General features: G+C 43.1%; 1 protein-coding gene across 9 annotated transcripts in view; it reads right to left on the reverse strand.

Annotated features, from left to right (window-relative positions):
- ST8SIA5 (ST8 alpha-N-acetyl-neuraminide alpha-2,8-sialyltransferase 5) overlaps window positions 1-21,848 on the reverse strand; it is a 67,230-nt gene that overhangs the window by 15,509 nt on the left and 29,873 nt on the right. For 8 of the 9 annotated variants that reach the window (XM_090132269.1, XM_090132265.1, XM_090132267.1 and 5 more), the window contains 2 exons: window positions 10,437-10,544; window positions 882-974 (listed from right to left, as the gene is read on the reverse strand). In XM_090132269.1, the coding sequence (XP_089988395.1) occupies window positions 882-974; window positions 10,437-10,544 (201 nt within the window). The remainder of the gene's footprint in view (window positions 1-881; window positions 975-10,436; window positions 10,545-21,848) is intronic. The other variant, XM_031597080.2, reaches the window with a different exon arrangement.

Consider the following 21,848-nt stretch of genomic DNA (forward strand, 5'->3'; position numbering starts at 1 on the left):
CTTGTGGATTGTAGATGACTACAGCATGATTTTAGATACAGGAATGGACTAGGCATAATGTGAGTACCTAAAGTCACTGTCAGCTGAAAATGCAGAAGGTCAATACAGAAACACTCCATTTTGCTTTGTGCAGTCAGCTCCATGGGCAACCTGTATGTTTTGGCTGACTCTATCTGCTCCATGGGTATATCCCAGTCAACTCATTAGTTTCCTGGTATTTATGTAGGACCAGAGAAGATAAAATGCAGCAGAATATATCTATTTTTTTATCTCTCAGAACACACAATTCCATAATCTTTACTTTGTTACTCCTGAAACTCACTGCTGAAAAAAATTACAGTAGTCAAAAGGACAAATATGCTCAAAAAACATCTAAACAAATTGTCAGGAAGGTCTACTGCCTTCTCTGGCTGCTAGACACCACCTACTACTTAGAGTCACTATACCAGAATTTGTTATCTGGCAAGGCTAACTTTTTTGCAGTGTTCCTTTGCCTTTACTTCTAGCCACTGCCAACAACGGAGCATGAGGCTAGACACACTTCCATTACTTAGTTTGTTTATTCTTACTCTTCACTTACCCTTAGTGAACAAACTGGATAGAAATAGTATTGCAAACACTATATTTAATTCCAAATTATGATACCAGGCCTGACTAAAATGTCTCAGTGTACTTAAAAGCCTTGATTTTTTTTCAAATGGACATCAAACTGCATTCAAATGTCACTTTTTACACATTAACACATAAGAGAATCTCAGGAAACGCTGGTGAGATTCCTAGTGATAGGATCTCCTGCACCTTACATTCTTGTCAATTTTATCATTAGTTACCATTTTCATCCTGTCTGGAAAGCAACCTCCTTAGCAAACATTCACACTTACATAGACAAAACCTTCACTGCAATGATGTCCTGTCGCAATTCCAGGCATTTGGTGGAGTTGTATTCCAGTGGCCCTTCATAAAATTCGAAATACCTGAAGAAGAACAGAAACAAAGACTATTTATAAGCCTTAGACTAGGTTGCTTATCTTACATGTCAACAGAAATGTGCTTTAAGTTTTCATTTGTGATCTCTAACCGATGTGAGACCACAACAACTGGCTCAAAGGCAGGTATTACTTCCAGCAAAACACAGATGTCATTGCTGATTGTAGAACAGCCACCAATCCCCAGCCCTTTAGAGATTTAAATGCTAATTTGAGATGTTCGAGAGGGAGCACTCAGCAGTTCCCATTTAGCTAACTCAAACTAAATGGATAGTTTTTCAAACAACATCCAATACAACTTGCTTGGGCGATAACCGCCTGTGATGTCGGATCAGTTCATGTCTCCAGTAGGCACCATCAAGGGCCAGATGCATTTTCCAATGGGTAGCATAAGATAGCTGCCATTGAAGGTCAAGTGAAAAGTACTGATCACTTATGGAACACTATCCCCATCTTTTGTCTGTTCTGAGAATTAAAAATAAATAGTTCCTTAAATTCTTAGCAAAGCGCTGGAGGATTCACCTTGTCTGAGTAGAGTGTTCATAGCTCAATGCAACTGAGCTTTTCCTCAAGTTTTATTTAATCAGTGTATTCAGAGGAGAAGGGGAGCTGGGATTCTCAAAAACATTGACATGTTTTTGAGAACAACAGAATTTGGATGTTCAGACACATCAGATCTGACAATTCTAATCCTAATTAAAATCTGACAAAAATATTTACTTTTTTGGTCACGTTCCTCCACTTCAACCATCAGACTGAAAAAAAGGAGAGAAAAAAGACAATGGCAGGAACTCAGTTGTATGAGTCAGAGAAAGTCTAGGCTGGCCATGAATTCTTTGAGATCTTACCGAAATTACAATAACAAGTTAGGGTTTAAGCCAAGCTCTATGTCTCTTTCGCTCCATCACTGTAAGTCTGTGCTAAAACTCAAGAACTGCACATATCCATAAGACTGTATGATGAAGTACAACTGGATGACCTGGGGAAGGAGTATTACAACAGAAACTAGATGAAGCTATTCTGATGAATCCTTCAAAATCTCAGATTCAAAACCTTGTAATACAATGTGTCCTCTGAATTTTCGATAAGAAAAGTACTAGATTCCTGTATGAGCTTTATTTAAGTCATCGTTGGTAATGTAATATTTTTGGTGTGGCGACATTTGAAAATTAAATCAAAGATCACGTTTGATCTGAACTTCTGTTCAGTTTCCAATATAAAACCCTTTGAGATGTTCAAGAGGGAACACAGAAGTAAGAAATCCTTATTTTAGTGGTTCATGTTTCTGGTTAGCAGCAAAATCTTGAGGGACACAAATGTTGACTTCTTGAGAAGAGTGCTAAGTACTCACGCTACTGGAAGAGAGCATGCCCAAAAAATATCTCTGGGAATCTCCATGAGGTCCTCCTAATGCCAGAACTATCTCAAGGCATTCTGAATTTTTCCTTTTAAGTAAATCCAGAAATTGACTTGATAAAGGTAGGAAGAGAGAAAACTACAAAAGGGAGAAAGGGACTATGGTTTGTGACTGGAGAAAGCCCAGAGCTTTCCACAGAAAGCTGCCACCAACTGTGGACATAACTAAATCATCAAAACCTTATGAGTTGAAGTGTGTCCTTTGCCCAGTCCCAAACCAACCACAGTGATTCAGTGAAGGACAGAATCTTTGAGACCAAGAAGAAGGATCCCATGCTGAAAAATGGCAGGAGTAGAACACCAAAAATTCTTAGTAAGGAAGTAAACTGATTACTGTCAAGAACTGTAGAATCATAGAATCACCAAAGTTAGAAAAGACCTCCAAGATCATCTAGTCCAAGTGTCCACATACTGCTAACATTTCTCCACCAAATCAAGTCCCTCAGTACCACTTCTACATGTTTCTTGAACACTTCCAGGGAAAACTTACAGGTGAAAGAAGCGCAACAATCTTTTAAAAATGTGACTGTGCTAAAGTATGCTCATTTACTTTTCAAGGCAACAAATACATTTTTATGAGTTCTGCAGAGGAAATAACGAATTTGAAGTGTTCCATAACTAGTGATTAACATGGGAAAAGACTTCTTCAGCCCCCAGAAGAAGGATGGAAGTCATCAACATGACTGGTCTCCCACCAAAGCCCGTGGGCTCTCTTTCTGACTCAATTATCCACCTGGACATTCAGCCTTTATTGAAGATCCAAGACGAAATCTGTTGCACTGTTACATATCCTGCGTGCTTGTGGAGCTGGAGCTGAGCAACTTGCCTATTATGAAAGTTGCTCCAGCTGAAACTGGTTGAAGAACTCATCTGGTTTAGCAAGGTCAAAGCTTGATGTACTCCAGTTAATTCCCAAAGCTGCTTTCACAGGACTTCCGCTCAGATGTCAAACAGCAAGTGAACACATGGGAAAGCTGGCTGCAGCCCACAGCATAGCAGACAAAGATATCATTTTATGAAAAAGATGAAATTTCCTGCATTCTAAAAATTCTATTTGGTTACTGCTTGTTTACCTAGTCCAAAAACAAAAAAAAAGGGAGAAGAAGAAGGATGTGCTACTGAGAGACAGAAGAACAAAGAGGAAAGGACTGCACAAAAAAAAAACCATTTCTGGTTCTTCAAGGAAACTCATGAAGCAGCAATGCATTTGCAGTCGTTGTAACAGTGTAAGTACAGGCTGGTGAGCCTCACCTTTGAGGAATATCATGGAGCATTCCCTGTGCCTGGGAATATCATGGAGCAGATTCTCCTAGAAGCTGTGTTAAGGCACATATGAGACAAAGAGGTGATTTGAGACAGCCAACATGGCTTCACCAAGGACAGATCATGCCTGACCAATCTGGTGGCCTTCTATGATGGAGTGATGCCTTTGGGGGAAGGGCAATGGATGTCATCTATCTGGACTTCTGCAAAGTCTTTGACATGGTCCCTCACTACATCCTTCTCTAAATTGGAGAGGTGCGGATTTGAAGGATGGACTGTTTGATGGATTAGAAATTGGCTGGCTGGACGCAGCCAAAGGGCTGTGATCAATGGTTCTGTGTCAGGGTGGAGGCTGGTCACAAGCGGTGTCCCTCAGGGGTCGGTCTTGGGACCGGTGCTCTTCAACGTCTTCATCAGTGACACAGATGATGGCATTGAGTGCACCCTCAGCAAGTTTGCAGATTACACCAAGCTGAGCGGTGCAGTCAATACATTGAGTGAAGAGAAGCCATCCAGAGGGACCTGGACAAGCTGGAGAAGTGGGCTCATGAAAACCTAATGAGGTTCAACAAGGCCAAGTCCAAGGTGCTGCACTTGGGTTGGGGCAATCCCAGGTGTTTATACAGACTGGGGGAGGATCTCCTTGAGAGCAGCCCTGTGGAGAAGGACTTGGGGATCCTGATGGATGAGAAGTCAGACATGAGCCAGCAGTGTGTGCTTGCAGCCCAGAAGGCCAGCTGTGTTCTGAGCTGCATTAAAAAAGGGGTGGCCAGCAGGGAGAGGGAGGTGATTGTCCTCCTCTACTCGGCTCTTGTGAGGCCCCGTCTGCAGTGCTGCGTCCAGGCCTGGGGCCCCCAGTACAGGAAGGACGTGGAGCTCTTGGAGCAGGTCCAGAGGAGGGCACTGAAATGATCAGAGGGCTGGAGCACCTCTCCTATAAGAAAAGGTTGAGGGAACTGGGCTTGTTTAGCTTGGAGAAGATAAGGCTTCTGGAAGATCTCACTGCAGCCATCTAATGCTTGAAGGGAGCATATAAACAGGAGGGGGAATGGCTGTTTATGAGGGTGGATAGTGATAGAACAAGGGGGAACGGTCTGAAACTGAGACAAGAGATTTAGGTTAGATGTGTTTTTTCACACAGAGGGTGGTGAGGCACTGGAACAGGTTGCCCAAGGAGGCTGTGGATGCCCCATCCCTGCAGGCATTCAAGGCCAGGCTGGATGTGGCTCTGGGCAGCCTGGTCTGCTGGTTGGTGACCCTGCACATAGCAGGGGGTTGGAACTGGATGAGCATTGTGGTCTTTTGCAACCCAGGCCATTCTATGATTCTATGATTCTGTGATTGCACCAGCCTGCAGTTCTGAAAAGCACAGGGCTGTCCTGTAAGCCACTCCTCCCAGTACCTCACCTCTCCTGGTTTCCAGCAGTCACTGGGAAACTCAGGTTTGAAACTCAGGTTGCAAATGCTAATGATGCTACAGAATAATTCTTTCAGGATCAAATCCTGTTTCTTAACACCAAAAGCACTGGGAGAGAACTCCTTCTAAGCCCCTCGGTACTGAATGCCCAGAAACGAGATGCTGCTTGCTCTGACATTCTCCCACTTTGCCTAAAGAAGGCTTTCTTCTTTCCTAAACTTCATGTCTCTCACTGCCACCTCACTTACAGCTGAGCAGCTCACTGAGCTGGCAAGTTAGAGGCAGATGTGACTCCCAAGCACATCTGCTCACACTTGGGTCTTTGGTCATCTGCTGCTCCAGCTTCGATTGGAAGTCAGCTTTGTTTGATCGTGCTGCATGAATTAAGCCTGAGACATGTCTTAAAATGACACTTGGATCAAGGCACAGATTCTTCTGATAAAGTGCACAAAGGTTTTAAAATATAATTGAATGTCACTGTTGAGCATGTTTTACACAAGACCATTTTCTCCTGCAGAAACCTCCTTCCCATTTTGCTTGTTCCTGCAGGGATGGTTCTGCACTGCTCATGATGAGGCTGCAAGAGAGCAGAGCAGCATGTGAAGACTTGTACCTGCCTTTGCAGGAAAAACAAAGATCTTTCCAAAAATACACGTAGTTCAGAGACTAAAAAATGAGAGCAAATACATGAAGATCTGTAGGTTTCTATTAAACAGTTATTAAGAGAAATGTCCGATCTGCAGTGTCTGCACTGATCAGTATGGGCAAATCTATATCTAGCTCAAGTCTAGACTCACCTTGCCCATTTGAGAATCTTACAAGCTAGAAAGAGCATAACTTTAAAAGCATATGGGGACTTGTGTCCATTCAGCTGAGCTAGCACAGATCCTCAAACTTTTTTAGCAAAAACAGGTCCTCAAACCTTTTTAGCATCTGGATCAGATGGAGTGCACCATAGCTATAGGGGCTCTGGGAAAATCCACACAGAGCAAAGTAGGTGCTGATTTTAACAGAACTTACTGCGAGTGAGGGACCAAATCTTGCCAGACTTTACCTCCATTACTATTTCTATGTGACTTATGCAGTTCAGCTCTTCTGCAACATCTGTGGGTGGAGCAGCTGTATAATGTGTCACCTTCAGTACAATTTATTGGAGAGCATATCGAATTGGAATTTTGGAGGAAACTTCACTGTTTCTTTCCTTTCTTTATCACCATATCAAAACAACATCAGCACCTGATAAGCAGCAGTTGGATATGCCAGGGAGCTCTCTTTTAGCAGTGCCAGTTCTGAACTCTCCAATTTTTTAATAAACTGCTGTTGGGCTGTTTTAATCAATCCCATTCCTATCACTTTGATTGAAACAAGCCACCAATGCTTTTAGCCATAGGGCCACCTGGGAGGCATAACAAAACAAGTCTACCTCAATAACATCTCAAAAACTCATTTTAGGTTATGGTTTTAAGCAGTGTATTTTTTTTTCCTTTTTCTGGTTCTCAAGATTCTAGTATCTTTGAGTTCAGCACTGAGAATGAAGGAATCTCCTCAAATGCTCTCCCGGTCAGTGAGATCTCATGGCTCACACTCATCTTGTAAGATGTGTATTTGATGAATTCAGCTGATTGCACTTTCTGTTTTGTAGCCACTGAGGACAAAGTTTCGTATTTGCCATACTGGAAAATTCAATGATGTATAAACTACTGGGTCCAAAAGCACACAGCTCACCTCCTCCTCCACCTATCAGCGACTTCTGTGATCTCACTTCTGTGTTCTGCATTGACCACATCTTCAGCTCAGACAGACTGAAGGTGGCATAGATCACATAATGCATGCAGTGGGTCAGATGTACCATCAGACCACTAAGGCAGCTTAATCTTAGCATCAAGTGCTTTAAGTTAGAAGGTTCACAGTACCATTAAGTTGAACAACATATTCAGGTTGGATGTTAGGAATAATTTCTTCCCAGAAAGAACGGCGATGCATTGGCATGATCTGCCCAGTGAAATGGTGGAATCCCCATCACTGGAGCTGTTCAGGAACCGTGGAGTTGCAGCACTTGGGGACATGGTCAGTGGGCACGGTGGGGCTGGTCTTTGGCTTGGGGATCTTAGCAGTCTTTTCCAACCTCAATGATTCTGTGATTTTATGTTTTTTTCTAGATCTGCAGCAATGTCATATGCATGGAAACAAACCTTCTGGTGCTCAGAAAGTCCCAGCGAATACACAACTCTGTGGGAAATCTACACATAGCAATATCAGCTAACACAAAAGGATTCACATTCACTGCACCACACACTAACCCAAATTCGTGGCATCATTTTTTATCTCCTGGAAATGGTTCTATGCAGCCCAAAGAAGTGTCTAAATCCCCTGAGATGAAAAGCCTTGTTGGTTAGCTCGGTTACTGTGGGACAGTAGAGATGCCAGCAACTGAAGTAGGGCTCATTTTGGAAATCCAACTGCAAGCTACACTTAACTTCATACTTTAGTTAATGTCTGACTCAGTTCCTACTCAAATCAGACAGCATGATGCTCTTCACTTTTGTGCTATTTGATCCTTCTTGAGCAGTCAGTCTTCACTATTCATTGGTTTTGGCATAACCCCCACTCTTATGAAGTCTGTCTGTCTTGAAATTCTTGAAAAAATGAGATTATTTGCTCAATATGCGTTTTACTTTGGAATTTCTTTATTTGCAACTAATAAATCCCTTGCAGAATGAGTGATGAGTTGTTAATGTCTCAGCACTATCCATTAAATTACATCAGTAAAAGACAAAGAGTAGTTATAAAACACACACTGATCAATACCAGGCATGTATGAATAAACATGTACCTATATGCATGAAATACACAAATGACAGATGCCAATTAAACTAATATCTATTTCAATTGCTACTTTTAAACACTAAACCATCTACAAAGAAGGAGGGAATAACACACAGTGAAGTGCAGAGCCATGCAATGAGAGATATTTACTGTGAGCATGCTGACAAGTAATTAGTTTTGTACTCTTTAGATATCTCTCTGGAGATGCATAAATACATACAAGTAAAATCAGGCTGGGAAAATTCATTCTGCAAGTTTTCTTTCTGATAGAAAGAATTATTAATTAGAGGAAGATTTGCTTTCAGATGATAGGAACAATCTGATGTTGGGTGTTATATAGGCCTCTCAGGAGATGTCTAGCGGCAACTCAGTAAGAAAAGTGATCAAAGGTAAACAGCAAACAGCTGATGACACAACTCTGCGGTTATTCACCATGCAGCCTCACCTCCATATCTACATAACTCTATTTTACTTTTCTGTATACTTCACTCTCAGGCAGTAGACAAATGGGTAACGTCTGTAATGCATTTACGTGCAGTGCATGTCACAGCCAGACCTATCCCAAACCTGAAATCCCATCTTTCATCTCCACACTTATTAACATGCTGACTTTGAAATTTGCTTATATCTATCCATATTAACTGCGTAGAGAATCATAGAATCATAGAACCATTTGAGTTGGAAAAGACCTTTAAAAGCCACCTGGTCCAACACCTCTGCAATGCACAGGGAAATTTATACCTAACTTATGCAATTAGATCCTGTTCATATAAAAAACAACTCTCCTCCTGAACCTCCTCCTTGTTGAAGGGGCTAAACAGATTGGGAATGGCACTGTTGCTCAGTGTCATCCAATATCATATGTATTTTGCAGTCAAAGGTTTCTCCATCCCGCAGGCAGTGATGGTTCGATTGTCTCTGCCAAGGGCACTTACAGGAGGAAATCTATATTAATTCTATTCTATCTCCAGGAAGACATCTGTCTTTGTGCCACATTCAGTTTTCTTTTATGCCAAGCACCCTGATAAAAGACTTTGAACATACAGACTGTAGATGCACTCACTAAAAAAGCAAAAGCAAAAAAAAAAAAATACAGACGGGCAGATGGATCCATACATAAATACAGAAAGAATGAACCATTCTTCTCTGGTTCTGAGCTAAATGCTGCTGAGAGGCTGTTTCTTTCCACAGCACTTCCTTAATGAATGGCAGCAGCAGGGATACAGATCCCATTACACAGAAGAGCCATACAGGAACTGCAGCACCACTGTGATTTGGTGAGATGGGTGATTTTTGGCAGCTCAGGCGCTGTACTTCCTCTGGCTGTTGAAATGCTATCAGCTGCACAGCTGCTGTGCTGAGTGGTTACCAAAATATACTGCGATGGCATTTCACACACAACACCTAATTTAGGCAGGGAGAGCTTTATTAATGCAAGCTTCTTCTAGTTTTTTTATTTATTTTTTCTTTAATTTACAGTGTTTCTAAAGTTCCCCTACTATTTATTCAACTCAATACTAAACAAGATTCAGGTTATTTAACTTCCTTCAAGTCCATAGGAACTGGGAGGAGTATGCAGTGAAAGGTCCTTTTTAAACCATCCATAGCAAGGTTTCACCACAGTGAACCCGTCCTCAGCTCAGATGGACTCCAGATAGCAGAGGGCATCATAACCCAACCAATGGGCCAGATGTTATCATCATACATTTGTTATTAAATACATGACTGCAAATGTACATTGTGCGCTGAACATACAGAACTTTGCTCCTTGAGTGCTCCAGAAGTGCTGGAGTTTGTCCTGTACAAAAGGTGAAAAACAGACAGCCTTTCTTTACAGGAAAGGGCCCCTTCCTATGTCTGATTCTAGGAACACATCCAACATATCAGCCCCATACCTGCACCAAATTTTGCAGACAGTGATAGCCATAGAGCTCCCTGGGACAACTGCAGTTTCTTACCAATGCACATGGCCTTTCATGGCCTTTTATATACATGTCAGTCTGAAGAATCCTACTATAAATTAATAAAAGTGCAACAGCAAACAGTGCATCAGCACTTCTTAAATCATCTTCAGAATAGCAAATACAAAGGAAATATTCTGGTCTTGCCTTGGCACTGGCACTGTGAAGCACTGGACAGATTTCAAGTTAATCTATGTTTCTTAGAATGAGCATTCTACTATAAAGAAAAGCCATTAGCCAGATTTTCTACTAATGTTGGGACATTCCCCTTCTCAACCAAGTACACTTTCCCATGCTTTCCTATTTATTAACAAATGGCCATGGTGGAGAAATGGGAAAAGGAGAGCCAGGACACAAATGTTACCATCCTGAACATCTTAAGGGTGGCATATTCTAAATGGCCCCAAAACTGGGGTGGGCCTGCACAGCATCCCCAGCATCTTCTGTGATGTGTGAACAGCATTGGGCAGACAAATCAAACTGAAAATCTGTTCACATAGCCTGTGCTCACACTTGTTCATACACAGAGCAAGAGTTGTCTGCAGTCATTCCCTCCGGTGCCAGTACCTGGTGCCTGTGTCACTGCCACTCTTCACTGCTCCGTCATCCGTGAAATTAAAGGTGCCGGTCCAATTGGCCAATTCCTCTCCATTCTGCCAGCTAAACTGCAGCCCTCTAGCAAGAAAACGAGGCAGTTGGTATTTGATACCATTCATTAGGTTAAGTCTATCAGCACAAGTTCTCACGTCCTTTTTCTTAAGCCAGAAATGCGACTAAGACACAAACATTGTCAAAAACAATAAGAAGATACCAAGAGCCACAGTTCATTATCTTAGTAGTGCAAACCATTAATTTTCACTTCCAACAGACTCTACAAGCCCTTTTCTGAAAAGACCACCAGTCACCCCAACCAAGCAAATTGGAGGGCCAGTGCTCAGAACCACACACAGATGCATGAAGCATAGTGGAAATTTCAATCCCAGAGTACAGAAAGCTGCAGACTGACATGGAAAACTCCAGGGTCAAAGAAATAAACCCTCCAAACTTCAATTTCACATCTACTGTAGCTGTTAAATGTGGTGGGTGTTGGGTTCCTCCTCTAACCTCCTCTAGCCATGCCGCCAGAGGATTTATCATTGTTTGCAATAACTGATGACTTCTCTAAGTGTCACGGAATCAACTAGATCAGTTTATGCCCGTGACAGGGGGCAGTAGGCCCCTGCCCTCCCCACCCCCCACCTGGGCCCACAAAATGGGAAGGAAGGGGGAAAAGGAAAAAAACAGCGGCAACAATCTATGGAGGTAAACTTATTTTACTAACTATGATATCGGAATACAAAATAATACAATATAATACAATCTAATTGAAATTGAGACTAATAAATCAAATAAGATATGAGAGAGAGTTCCCGAGACCGAGTCAAACCTGAAAAAGCTTGGAACGGCTAGGAAAGCACCCTCCAGCACCCACTGCCAGGCAGTAAGAGACCGCCCCCCCCAGAAGGGTCAGATCCCGTGACTTCCGTAATGTATAGGGATAGGTACGTAGAATTAGAGCATTAACACTTCAATTCCAGTACATGATGTTTTGATGTGGAATATTGAAAATCAAATAAGCAAAAACCAAAACCATGACATTCCACCCCTTATTCTACATCACTACATCACGCTTAATATATATATATATACATATACAAACAAACAAAATGATTAAAAATGCATCACACGCACACGTCTATATACATATACATGGAATTACTGTCTGCACTCCCCCAGCATCAAGTTTCCTTGTGGTACACATTGAACATCCCCATTTTCCTGCATTACCCACCAAGTGGATCCAGGTCCCTGGGCAAAAACAGTACCGCGGAGAGGTTTGCCCTTTCCAGAAGCTGGAAGAACCCAAACTGCTTTTCCCAACATGCTCTTTACATGTATTACAGGGACCTTATCTCCCTTGACAGTATGTAGGGAGCTAGCAGGACCATCACGATTGATAGATCCTCTGGTATTGACTAACCAGGTGGCTTCTGCCAAATGCTTCTCCCAGTGCTTAAATGTTCCGCCACCCATTGCTTTCAGCATTGTTTTTAACAACCCATTGTATCGTTCAATTTTACCAGAGGCTGGTGCATGATAGGGAATATGGTAAATCCACTCAATGCCATGATCTTTGGCCCAAGTATTTACAAGAGAATTTTTGAAATGAGTCCCATTATCTGACTCAATTCTTTCTGGGGTGCCATGTCGCCAAAGGACTTGTTTCTCAAGACCTAATATGGTGTTTCGGGCAGTAGCATGGGGTACTGCATATGTTTCAAGCCACCCAGTGGTTGCCTCTACCATAGTAAGCACATAACACTTACCACTGCGGGATCGTGGCAAGGTGATATAATCAACCTGCCATGCCTCCGCATATTTATACTTTTGCCATCGCCCTTCCTCCCAGAGTGGTTTCATCTTCTTGGCTTGTTTGATTATAGCACATGTTTCACAGTCATGAATAACTTGTGCAATAGCATCCACAGTTAAGTCCACCCCTCGGTCTCTAGCCCACTTATATGTGGCATCTCTCCCCTGATGGCCCGAGGTCTCATGAGCCCACCGAGCTAGAAATAATTCACCCTTGTTCTGCCAGTCCAGGTCTATTTGAGCCACCTCAATTTTGGCAGCTCGATCTACCTGATGGTTATTTTGCTGTTCTTCAGTAGCCCGACTCTTGGGCACATGAGCATCTACATGGCGAACCTTTACAACAATATTCTTTATTCGGGCAGCAATATCTTTCCACAGTTCAGCAGCCCAAATAGGTTTACCCCTTCTTTGCCAGTTATTTTGTTCCCACTGCTGTAACCACCCCCACAAAGCATTTGCCACCATCCATGAGTCAGTGTAAAGATAAAGCATTGGCCACCTCTCTCGTTCAGCCACATCCAAGGCCAGTTGGACAGCCTTTACCTCTGCAAATTGGCTTGATTCTCCTTTCCCTTCAGTGGCCTCTGCAACTCGTCGTGTGGGGCTCCACACAGCAGATTTCCATCTGCGATGCTTTCCCACAATACGACACGATCCATCAGTGAACAGGGCATACTTTCTTTCATTTTCTGGTAATTCGTTGTATGGTGGGGCCTCTTTAGCTCGTGATACTTCTTCTGCTGGTGTTCCAAACTTTTTACCTTCAGGCCAGTCCATGATGACCTCTAGGATTCCTGGACGGCTGAGGTTCCCCATCCGCGCTCTCTGCGTAATCAACGCAATCCACTTACTCCAAGTGGCATCAGTTGCGTGATGGGTGGGGGGAACCTTTCCTTTAAACATCCAGTTCAACACTGGTAGTCGAGGTGCCAGAAGGAGCTGTGTTTCAGTACCGACCACTTCAGAAGCAGCCCGAACCCCCTCATACGCGGCTAAGATCTCCTTTTCAGTTGGAGTGTAGCCCTCTTCCGACCCCTTGTAGGCCCGACTCCAGAATCCCAGGGGTCGGCCTCGGGTCTCTCCTGAGGCTCTCTGCCACAAGCTCCAAGTGGGGCCTTTCTCTCCAGCAGCAGTGTAGAGGATGTTCTTTATATCCTGCCCTGTCCGTACTGGCCCTAAGGCCACGGCACGGGCTATCTCTTGCTTAATCTGTTCAAAAGCCTGCTGCTGCTCGGGGCCCCATGTAAACTCATTCTTCATTCGCGTCACATGATAAAGGGGGCTTACAATGAAGCTATAATTTGGAACATGCATTCTCCAAAAGCCCACTACACCCAAAAAAGATTGTGTCTCTTTCTTACTAGTGGGTGGAGACATAGCGGTGATTTTGTTGATCACATCTGTCGGGATGTAACGGCGGCCATCTTGCCACTTTATACCTAGGAACTGAATCTCCTGAGCAGGTCCTTTCACTTTGCTCCGCTTAATAGCAAAACCAGCACGCAGAAGAATCTGGATTATTCGCTCTCCTTTTGTGAAGACTTCTTCTGCTGTATCGCCCCACACAACGATATCATCAATGTACTGCAAGTGCTCAGGGGCACTGCCCTGTTCTAATGCAGTTTGGATCAACCCGTGGCAAATGGTTGGGCTGTGTTTCCACCCCTGGGGCAAACGGTTCCAAGTATACTGAACACCCCTCCAGGTGAAAGCAAACTGTGGCCTACATTCTTTGGCCAAAGGAATGGAGAAAAAGGCATTAGCAATGTCAATGGTGGCATACCATTTGGCTGCTTTTGATTCCAGTTCATACTGGAGTTCTAACATGTCCGGCACAGCAGCACTCAGTGGGGGTGTGACCTCATTCAGGCCACGATAGTCCACCGTCAGCCTCCATTCTCCGCTGGCTTTACGCACTGGCCATATGGGGCTGTTAAAAGGCGAGTGAGTTTTGCTGATCACTCCCTGACTCTCTAGTTGACGAATCAACTTATGAATGGGGAGCAAGGAATCCCTGTTGGTACGGTACTGCTGTCTGTGCACTGTTTTTGTAGCAATTGGTACCTGTTGCTCTTTTACTTGTAGCAACCCCACAACAGACGGATCTTCTGACAGGCCAGGCAAAACAGACAGCTGCTTAATGTTGTTTGTGTCTACAGCAGCTATTCCAAAGGCCCATCGATACCCCTTAGGATCCTTGAAATGCCCCCTTCTGAGGTAATCAATACCAAGTATACATGGAGCCCCTGGACCAGTCACAATAGGGTGCTTTTGCCAGTTCCTACCAGTGAGGCTTATCTCGGCCTCCAACACAGTCAATTCTTGAGAGCCCCCAGTCACTCCAGAAATATGGATTGATTCTGTCCCTTCATAAGTCGAGGGCATCAGAGTGCACTGTGCACCGGTATCCACCAATGCCTTATATTTCAGTGGTTCTGATGTGCCAGGCCATCGGATCCACACAGTCCAATAAACTCTATTATCCCTTTCCCCCCCCTGACTGAGGGCAGGGCCCCTCTATTCATTACCTGTGGTAACCGGAGCAACTGCACTGGCGGTTGATCTGCCTTGTAATTCTCTCACCCGTGCTCGTAGTACATGAGTAGCTTGGTCGTGCCACTTCCTCATGTCTTCTCCATGGTCACGTAAGTAACGCCACAAGGCAAGTCGCGATGTAGGATTCCTTCCTGGAGCTGGAGAGCGTTTGCCTCTAACAGCTGAGATTTTTGATTTTGCACCTGAGAAGGAGGGTTCATCATCTTTAGTTAGTTGGATCCACATTTGTTCCATCATTTCCTTCATCTCCTTCAGTAGACTCTTTTGACTATTCTGATCTTCATCAAGCGTTTCTGATACTTCTACAGGTTTGTCACGATTCATCAGTGAAGACACTTGCTCTTGGACTTTATTCAGTTGCTCCGTCATTTGTGAGATGGCGGCGATGGCGGCGCGAGTTGGGGGTAGCTGTTGTTCATAGCTTTGGAGCATAAGAATCAATTCATAAACTAAGGGGCTTCTCTGTTGGTCCTGGTATCTGTCCGATGCGGCCAATAGTGCAGAGGCGTATCTGGCTGGTGCTGTTGATGTGAGTTGCTGCCACATTTCACGCGTTGTTCTCAATCTCTCAGGGTCATGGCCTTGTGGGTCGTTAAAAACACAGTTCGGGTCATACAACATTTCCACCACGGCTATTTCCCTCAAATACTGGATACCCTGTTCAACTGTATCCCATCTTTTCGTCACAGGCTTCAAGCCGCTTTTGAAGGGGTACCTTTCCTTCACGGCTGTTAATACTCGTTCCCAGAGGGAGGCAGCCCCATCCAGACATCGACTAATTCCTCTGTCAATAGCTGGATCTCTGGCAATGGCTCCTAGTTGGCGGGCTTCATTACCATCTAGAGACAAGCTACTGGCCCCGTCGTCCCAACAGCGAACTAACCAGGAAACGATACTTTCATTTGGGCGCCGTGTAAATTCCTTTCTTGAGCCTTGGATTTCAGTCATCTTCAGAGGCCGACGAGTAGTAATAGAAACTTCCTCTTCATCACTCTCTTCTGCATGTCTCTTAGTTTTTCCTTTTGCCTTTCTTGATGTTGGTGGTTTCGAGGAGGGCCCCTCAGCTGGATCTTCCTCCACCTCCTCCTCCTCCTCCTCTTCTTCTTTTTTCCGTTCTAGACGTGAGGACACTCGTTTCCATTTCTTGCCCTCCACAGGGGCAACTGATATTGTTACTGGTGTCCCCTGTAATTGATCAGATTTGACTTCCCCTTTGGCTTGAATCTCAGCTCGGAAACTCTCTCTCTCCAAAACAGTATTATATAGAGCACGGTAAGCACAAGCCAAACCCCAAATAAGTTGTACCTCCTTAGATTTACCTAAGCCGCACTGCCCCTGTTCCAAATACTGGCTAAGTTTCTGGGGATCCCACAGGTGCTCAAGAGTGAAATCCCATGACATTGCGGGTCCCAATGCTTCTAAGATTTTTCCTAAACCTCCCCATATTCCCTGCCAGTCAGCATTCTCTGGTTCTGGAGGAGACTCCTTCTGCTTACTATTCCTGTATAGGACTACATTCAGGGAGAGTGATATTACGACCACAAGCATGAGAGTTAACTCAGCATTGGAAAAGCGTCTGATAAACCAAAAGGAAAACCTGGAAACTGGTTTGAACATCGTGTGGTTTGTAAAATTAGCTATTCCATCTGGGATGTAGTTGCTTGTGAAATTAGCCATTCCATCCGGGATGCAAGTGTCAAAATTCGTATTAAACATTGCATATAGGTACCAAGATAGGTACCATACAGGCGTCTCCGTCAGTGCCCATATGTAGTTATATATGTACACAAGTCCACAACAAGTAATGATGACATTGATGATTCGCCAGTAGGTCGCGAGAAACACCATAGCTTTTAATCCCTTACTCAGCGCTCCCACGAAAAAGAGTGGGTTCATCGCTGGTTTCTGCTCAAAAAGGGTTAATGAACTGAAACTAACAAGAGGGGGGGGGGAAAGGAAAAAAAAAGGCACTACCCAGACTAAGCAGTGCTCAAAGTTTACAAATATCCCAGAATACTGGCAGTACGCCTGGTCTTTCAAGGTCAAGTTTCCCAGCACAAAACCTGAACTACTGATAATGCTCCCTAACGAAGCTCTCTAAGAGCAGAGAGCGAGATTCGTTCTAAGAGCCAAAAAGCAAAAACCAAAAACAAAAGGCAGCTATGCCCGCATTCTCCACCAAAATCTGTCACGGAATCAACTAGATCAGTTTATGCCCGTGACAGGGGGCAGTAGGCCCCTGCCCTCCCCACCCCCCACCTGGGCCCACAAAATGGGAAGGAAGGGGGAAAAGGAAAAAAACAGCGGCAACAATCTATGGAGGTAAACTTATTTTACTAACTATGATATCGGAATACAAAATAATACAATATAATACAATCTAATTGAAATTGAGACTAATAAATCAAATAAGATATGAGAGAGAGTTCCCGAGACCGAGTCAAACCTGAAAAAGCTTGGAACGGCTAGGAAAGCACCCTCCAGCACCCACTGCCAGGCAGTAAGAGACTGCCCCCCCCGGAAGGGTCAGATCCCGTGACTTCCGTAATGTATAGGGATAGGTACGTAGAATTAGAGCATTAACACTTCAATTCCAGTACATGATGTTTTGATGTGGAATATTGAAAATCAAATAAGCAAAAACCAAAACCATGACACTAAGTCACACCATATTGCTGCTTCCCCCTTTTTGGGAAGATGATATGTTTTAAGCAAATACAAATCATCACAACCATCACAACTCTCCATTTTCCCAACTTTCAGAAATTCACTGCAAATCCCAGGATTCCTCAGATTTCAGCAGGAGTTGGAATTGGATGGACTTTAAGATTCCTCCCAACCTAACCATTTTGGGATTCTGTGACTCTGTGAATAATCTATTCTGTAATCCTGGGAACTCCACCTAAAGTAGAAATGTAACGCACACTTTAAAAAGTTGGATCTGAAGAAACATTTGACAACACTAGTCAAATCTTTCCCACCGCTCAGAAGACAACGAATTGTTATTTTTAATCTTCTCCATTTTAACACAACTTCATGATTTCAGAGGGCTGGCAGCTGCACTATGAACATTTGGTGCTGCCAGTACTGCAAGTTAACTTCCTGGCAGGGCTGTGCAGGAAGCAATCTGCCAGCCTGCTTTGCCCAAAAGAAAGGGCATCCAGGACCCCACTGGGCTCCTTGGTCTATGGGTAGTCACAAGGACTCTCAGATCACATCCATCCTCCAGTCTGACTGGCAGCAGTTAGCAGCCCTGGAAGATAAAGACAGACAAGGGGCATTAAAAAAGGAATTCTGAAGGAGTTAGGGAGTGGTTTGAACTGAAGAGAGAGAGGGCATCCTGAACTATCCCTCCACTTGTAAAAGCACATCCAATGGTGTGTGGATTATACCATAATGCCAACAGGTAATGCAGTGCTATCGCTCATCAAAGAGTTCTATGCCTCTGACATTTCTCTTAGTTTTAACCAGCTGAGGTTGCCCAAGGAGATGATTTCTACAAAGAGGATGGTGTGAAGAAAAAAAAAAAATCCATGAGAAAATTCTCACTTTTACTAAGACACCTTCACTTCAGGCTTGTTGAAATAACACTCGTGATGCACCAGTCTAACACATTATGACATTTATGACTCCATTGGAAAAGTGTTTCATTTCAATGTAAATGTCCTTAAAAAAGACAATTGTAAGCCCTTAAAAATAGGTGGGAATCTGCCCCTAAAGCAAAATAAATGATAAAATCACTCTTCAATCCCTCCTCTCATTGGGACTTTTTGGAAACACTATGTCCTGCAGCTGAGGAAGTTTACAGGAGGACACATGTATTTTGAGTAAGATCCAGCAGGAGATCAGGAAGATTAACACTGAGGAATGGTAGATATGTCTTGTGAAGAGCAGCTTAAAATACTTAGCTTTGAAATGGTAGAATGGGATCTAACTGAAGCACAGAAATATCCGATGAGGGCAGAGGGTCTGGGTACGACGTTTCTTCCTCTAGATGGTAAGGACACAACCTGAGGTGGTGAGCTGAGACTGGGATCAGGAGCAAGCCAAGTGTCTGACCTTGAGCAAGACAAGAGCAATGGACTACACAGTGCTTTTCTCTAACAAGTTCTATAGAGCTTGACACCTTAAGAGCTTACCTATACATAAACCACAGCTCATAGGAGTGTGTCTCACTGCAAGCCTGAGATTAAAGTATGGCATTTTCTGGAATGATGATAAACCTATTCCTTCTAGTAAGAAAAGCTTTCACAAACAATGACTTGGAGTATTAAGACTGAGCAGGATGAGACATTTAATAACGCTGACCTGAATTAATTCTGTTCCTAACAAGATTACTGCAAGTTTTACCACTGATTTCAATCAATCAGCCTTGAGCCAGGAGATTGCAATTTTGAAAGTGTATTATTTTCTGATCCTCTTGTTTGTGAATTTTAAGGGCTCATCAACTCTGTCCAGATCTGCAAACAGACTGAGAAAACAGATCAGAGTGATGGACTGCTCCAACAGTATATTCTGTTACCATATTATGTAGCTAAATTCACTCTCAAAACTAGCTACACTTCAATAGGTAGATAAAGAAGGGGTAAGCTAAACTTTTTTTGAGTCAGAATTGCAATAGGAAAGCACATGCAGGATGAAAACATAGAAAAGGCAGATAAAAAGCAGGACAAAAAAAGAGGGTAAAAGAAGATTAAATGAAAGAGAAGAAAGCAGAGGAAATTATGCAGAGGTTTCCTTTGTAATTTAAAAGTTTATGTCAAAGATTAAAAAAAAAAATAAGAGCCAGGGATAATTCCTAATGATTACCAATGGTGGAGCTACCCTCTGCTCAATGTGCCCTCATGTTATTTCCTTCTAATACTAGCACATTTCCCCAACAGGTGAGGCTGATGATGACAAGAGAAGACCTTATAAATGATGTAATGACCAGAAATACTGATAGTGTTCTGCGCACTCACTGTAAGTAAATGTCTTATCAAGGAAGTTCTTCAGTGGCCAGATTGAGTGCTAGTTGACGGACATCATTAACCACAGAACATGCCCCTAAGATATATGAGCATGAGCAGTCTAGACCTTGTGATGAACAAATCCAAGTTAGACATCTTGGCAACACAGGCTTTGAATTTCAGGTAAATGTCGAAGCAACACTTTGATCCTAATTGTTAATTGCAAATGTTGAATCAGTATGTGGTCAAATAAATGCTGCTGTAATGTAAGAACGGAGGGAGAGGGTGAAAAAGAGCAAGGAAATTAACAGAGCAGTGGTAATTGTGAAGGGCTGTCAAGACCAGCTGTGGAAGCAGCAGGGAGCAAAGCACAAACCCACCGCCATCATCCAAACAAGCTCCTGCACAGCAGATGTTTGGAGATTAGAGCAGTGGTTTCCCCATAATCCTTGTGCCCTTGAGAGGAAGAATTGAAGACTGTAGTGTTAAATGATCATGCTGCTCTCTTTGAAAATGGAAGGTGATCCCCCCAGACCATTAACAGGGATGTCGGAGGGGTATAGCAGAGTTAGATGGTTAATCACGTTGAGATCCAGTCCTTCCTTTCCTGCAAAATAGGGAAAATGTGACTCACAATGTCCACAGGGCGGACGGAAAATAAAACAAAACCAGTGGTATGCACAAACAACCTGCAGATTAGGGTGATTGAAAACACTCACTGAAATGAATCAGACCTAGATTTGGTCACTGAAGACAATTACATTAGATGACGGCAAGTGAAAGGCAAAGACTTATTTCAGCGGTTTATTAAAACTCACATCTGCATTCAGTGAAAATAGATTTGAATCTGACTTGTCAAGCTTAGAGAATTTCTTATTTCTCCAGTAAAATCAGGCAAAAATACTCATATTTATTGTCACTGTGTTAGCGGAGAGCAATATGAAATAATATGAATAATGTGAAATAATACAGACCCCATGATCCCATATCCATTTGGTTACATCACATTGGCCCATACTGTGCTATATGAAGGACAAGCCTGGCTTTACATGTTGGATGGAAGTACTAGTTATAGAGTGGTGGAGGAGTATATTTTGACTAGCACAAAGAGCAAAATTGGAAACATAGGTGGGAAGCTTCTGGATTATAACCGCTATTATACAGGAAAAAAAAAAGGTTTTGTTTCATATAGCACATATCACTTCTTGGATAAATTTTACATCAGATATTCACATGTGACTTCTCAAAAGTCTGATTAAAAATCACTTCCCAAGAAAGATGAAAGAAGTTAAACATTCCTTTTCTATGGCTGGAAGATACATATCCAAGGAGTAATAGAAAATAAGTTTTTTGTTATAAATGTTCAAAATTAAAATATCATTTGTAATCATTAGGGGAAACACAACATCCATCACAGAATGAGTTGACAGTGATGCAGTGAATTTATCAAGGGAAAAGACTGATCAAGTCCCAAGCTCAGAATATAACATGAAAACACAAATACTGTAAGATGGCAACAAATTATGATATTGGAGGCTAGAGCTCAGTGCAAAGATACCTGACACAACATGGGTGCCAAGAGAAATCTCACCACTGTGCGAGAGATCTGACTGAGCTAATTACTATGCATCTCATGTTTCCAAGGCTAATATATTTAGTACCAGGTCAAGTGTTCCTACACGGTGCTATATTCTCCAATGTAAACATACCCCCAGAGCCCAATTGTACTGAAGATATGGGTGGAACATGACAAGGAACACGACTGTTAAAGTCAGCGTTTGTATTGTGTGCCAGCCTCATTAGTAGGCAATACTCTTCCTGTGTGTCCAAGCAGCAGGACTCATCCTACAGAATCACAACCATTGGATAAGACTTCCAATACCACAAGACCAACCCTAACCCACCCCCACCATGCCCAGGGACCATGTCCCCAGCTGCCACTTCTTCAAGTTTCTTGAACAACTCCACAGATGAGGATTCCCCCACTTCCCATTCGTGCAAGCCTTCTTTGCTCTTGACTGGCCGAAATTTTCATCTGGCTGAGCTCTGGCTGCATTTT

Source organism: Phasianus colchicus, chromosome Z, assembly GCF_987193195.1.
Source record: "Phasianus colchicus chromosome Z, bPhaCol1.hap1.1, whole genome shotgun sequence".
Taxonomy (NCBI): domain Eukaryota; kingdom Metazoa; phylum Chordata; class Aves; order Galliformes; family Phasianidae; genus Phasianus; species Phasianus colchicus.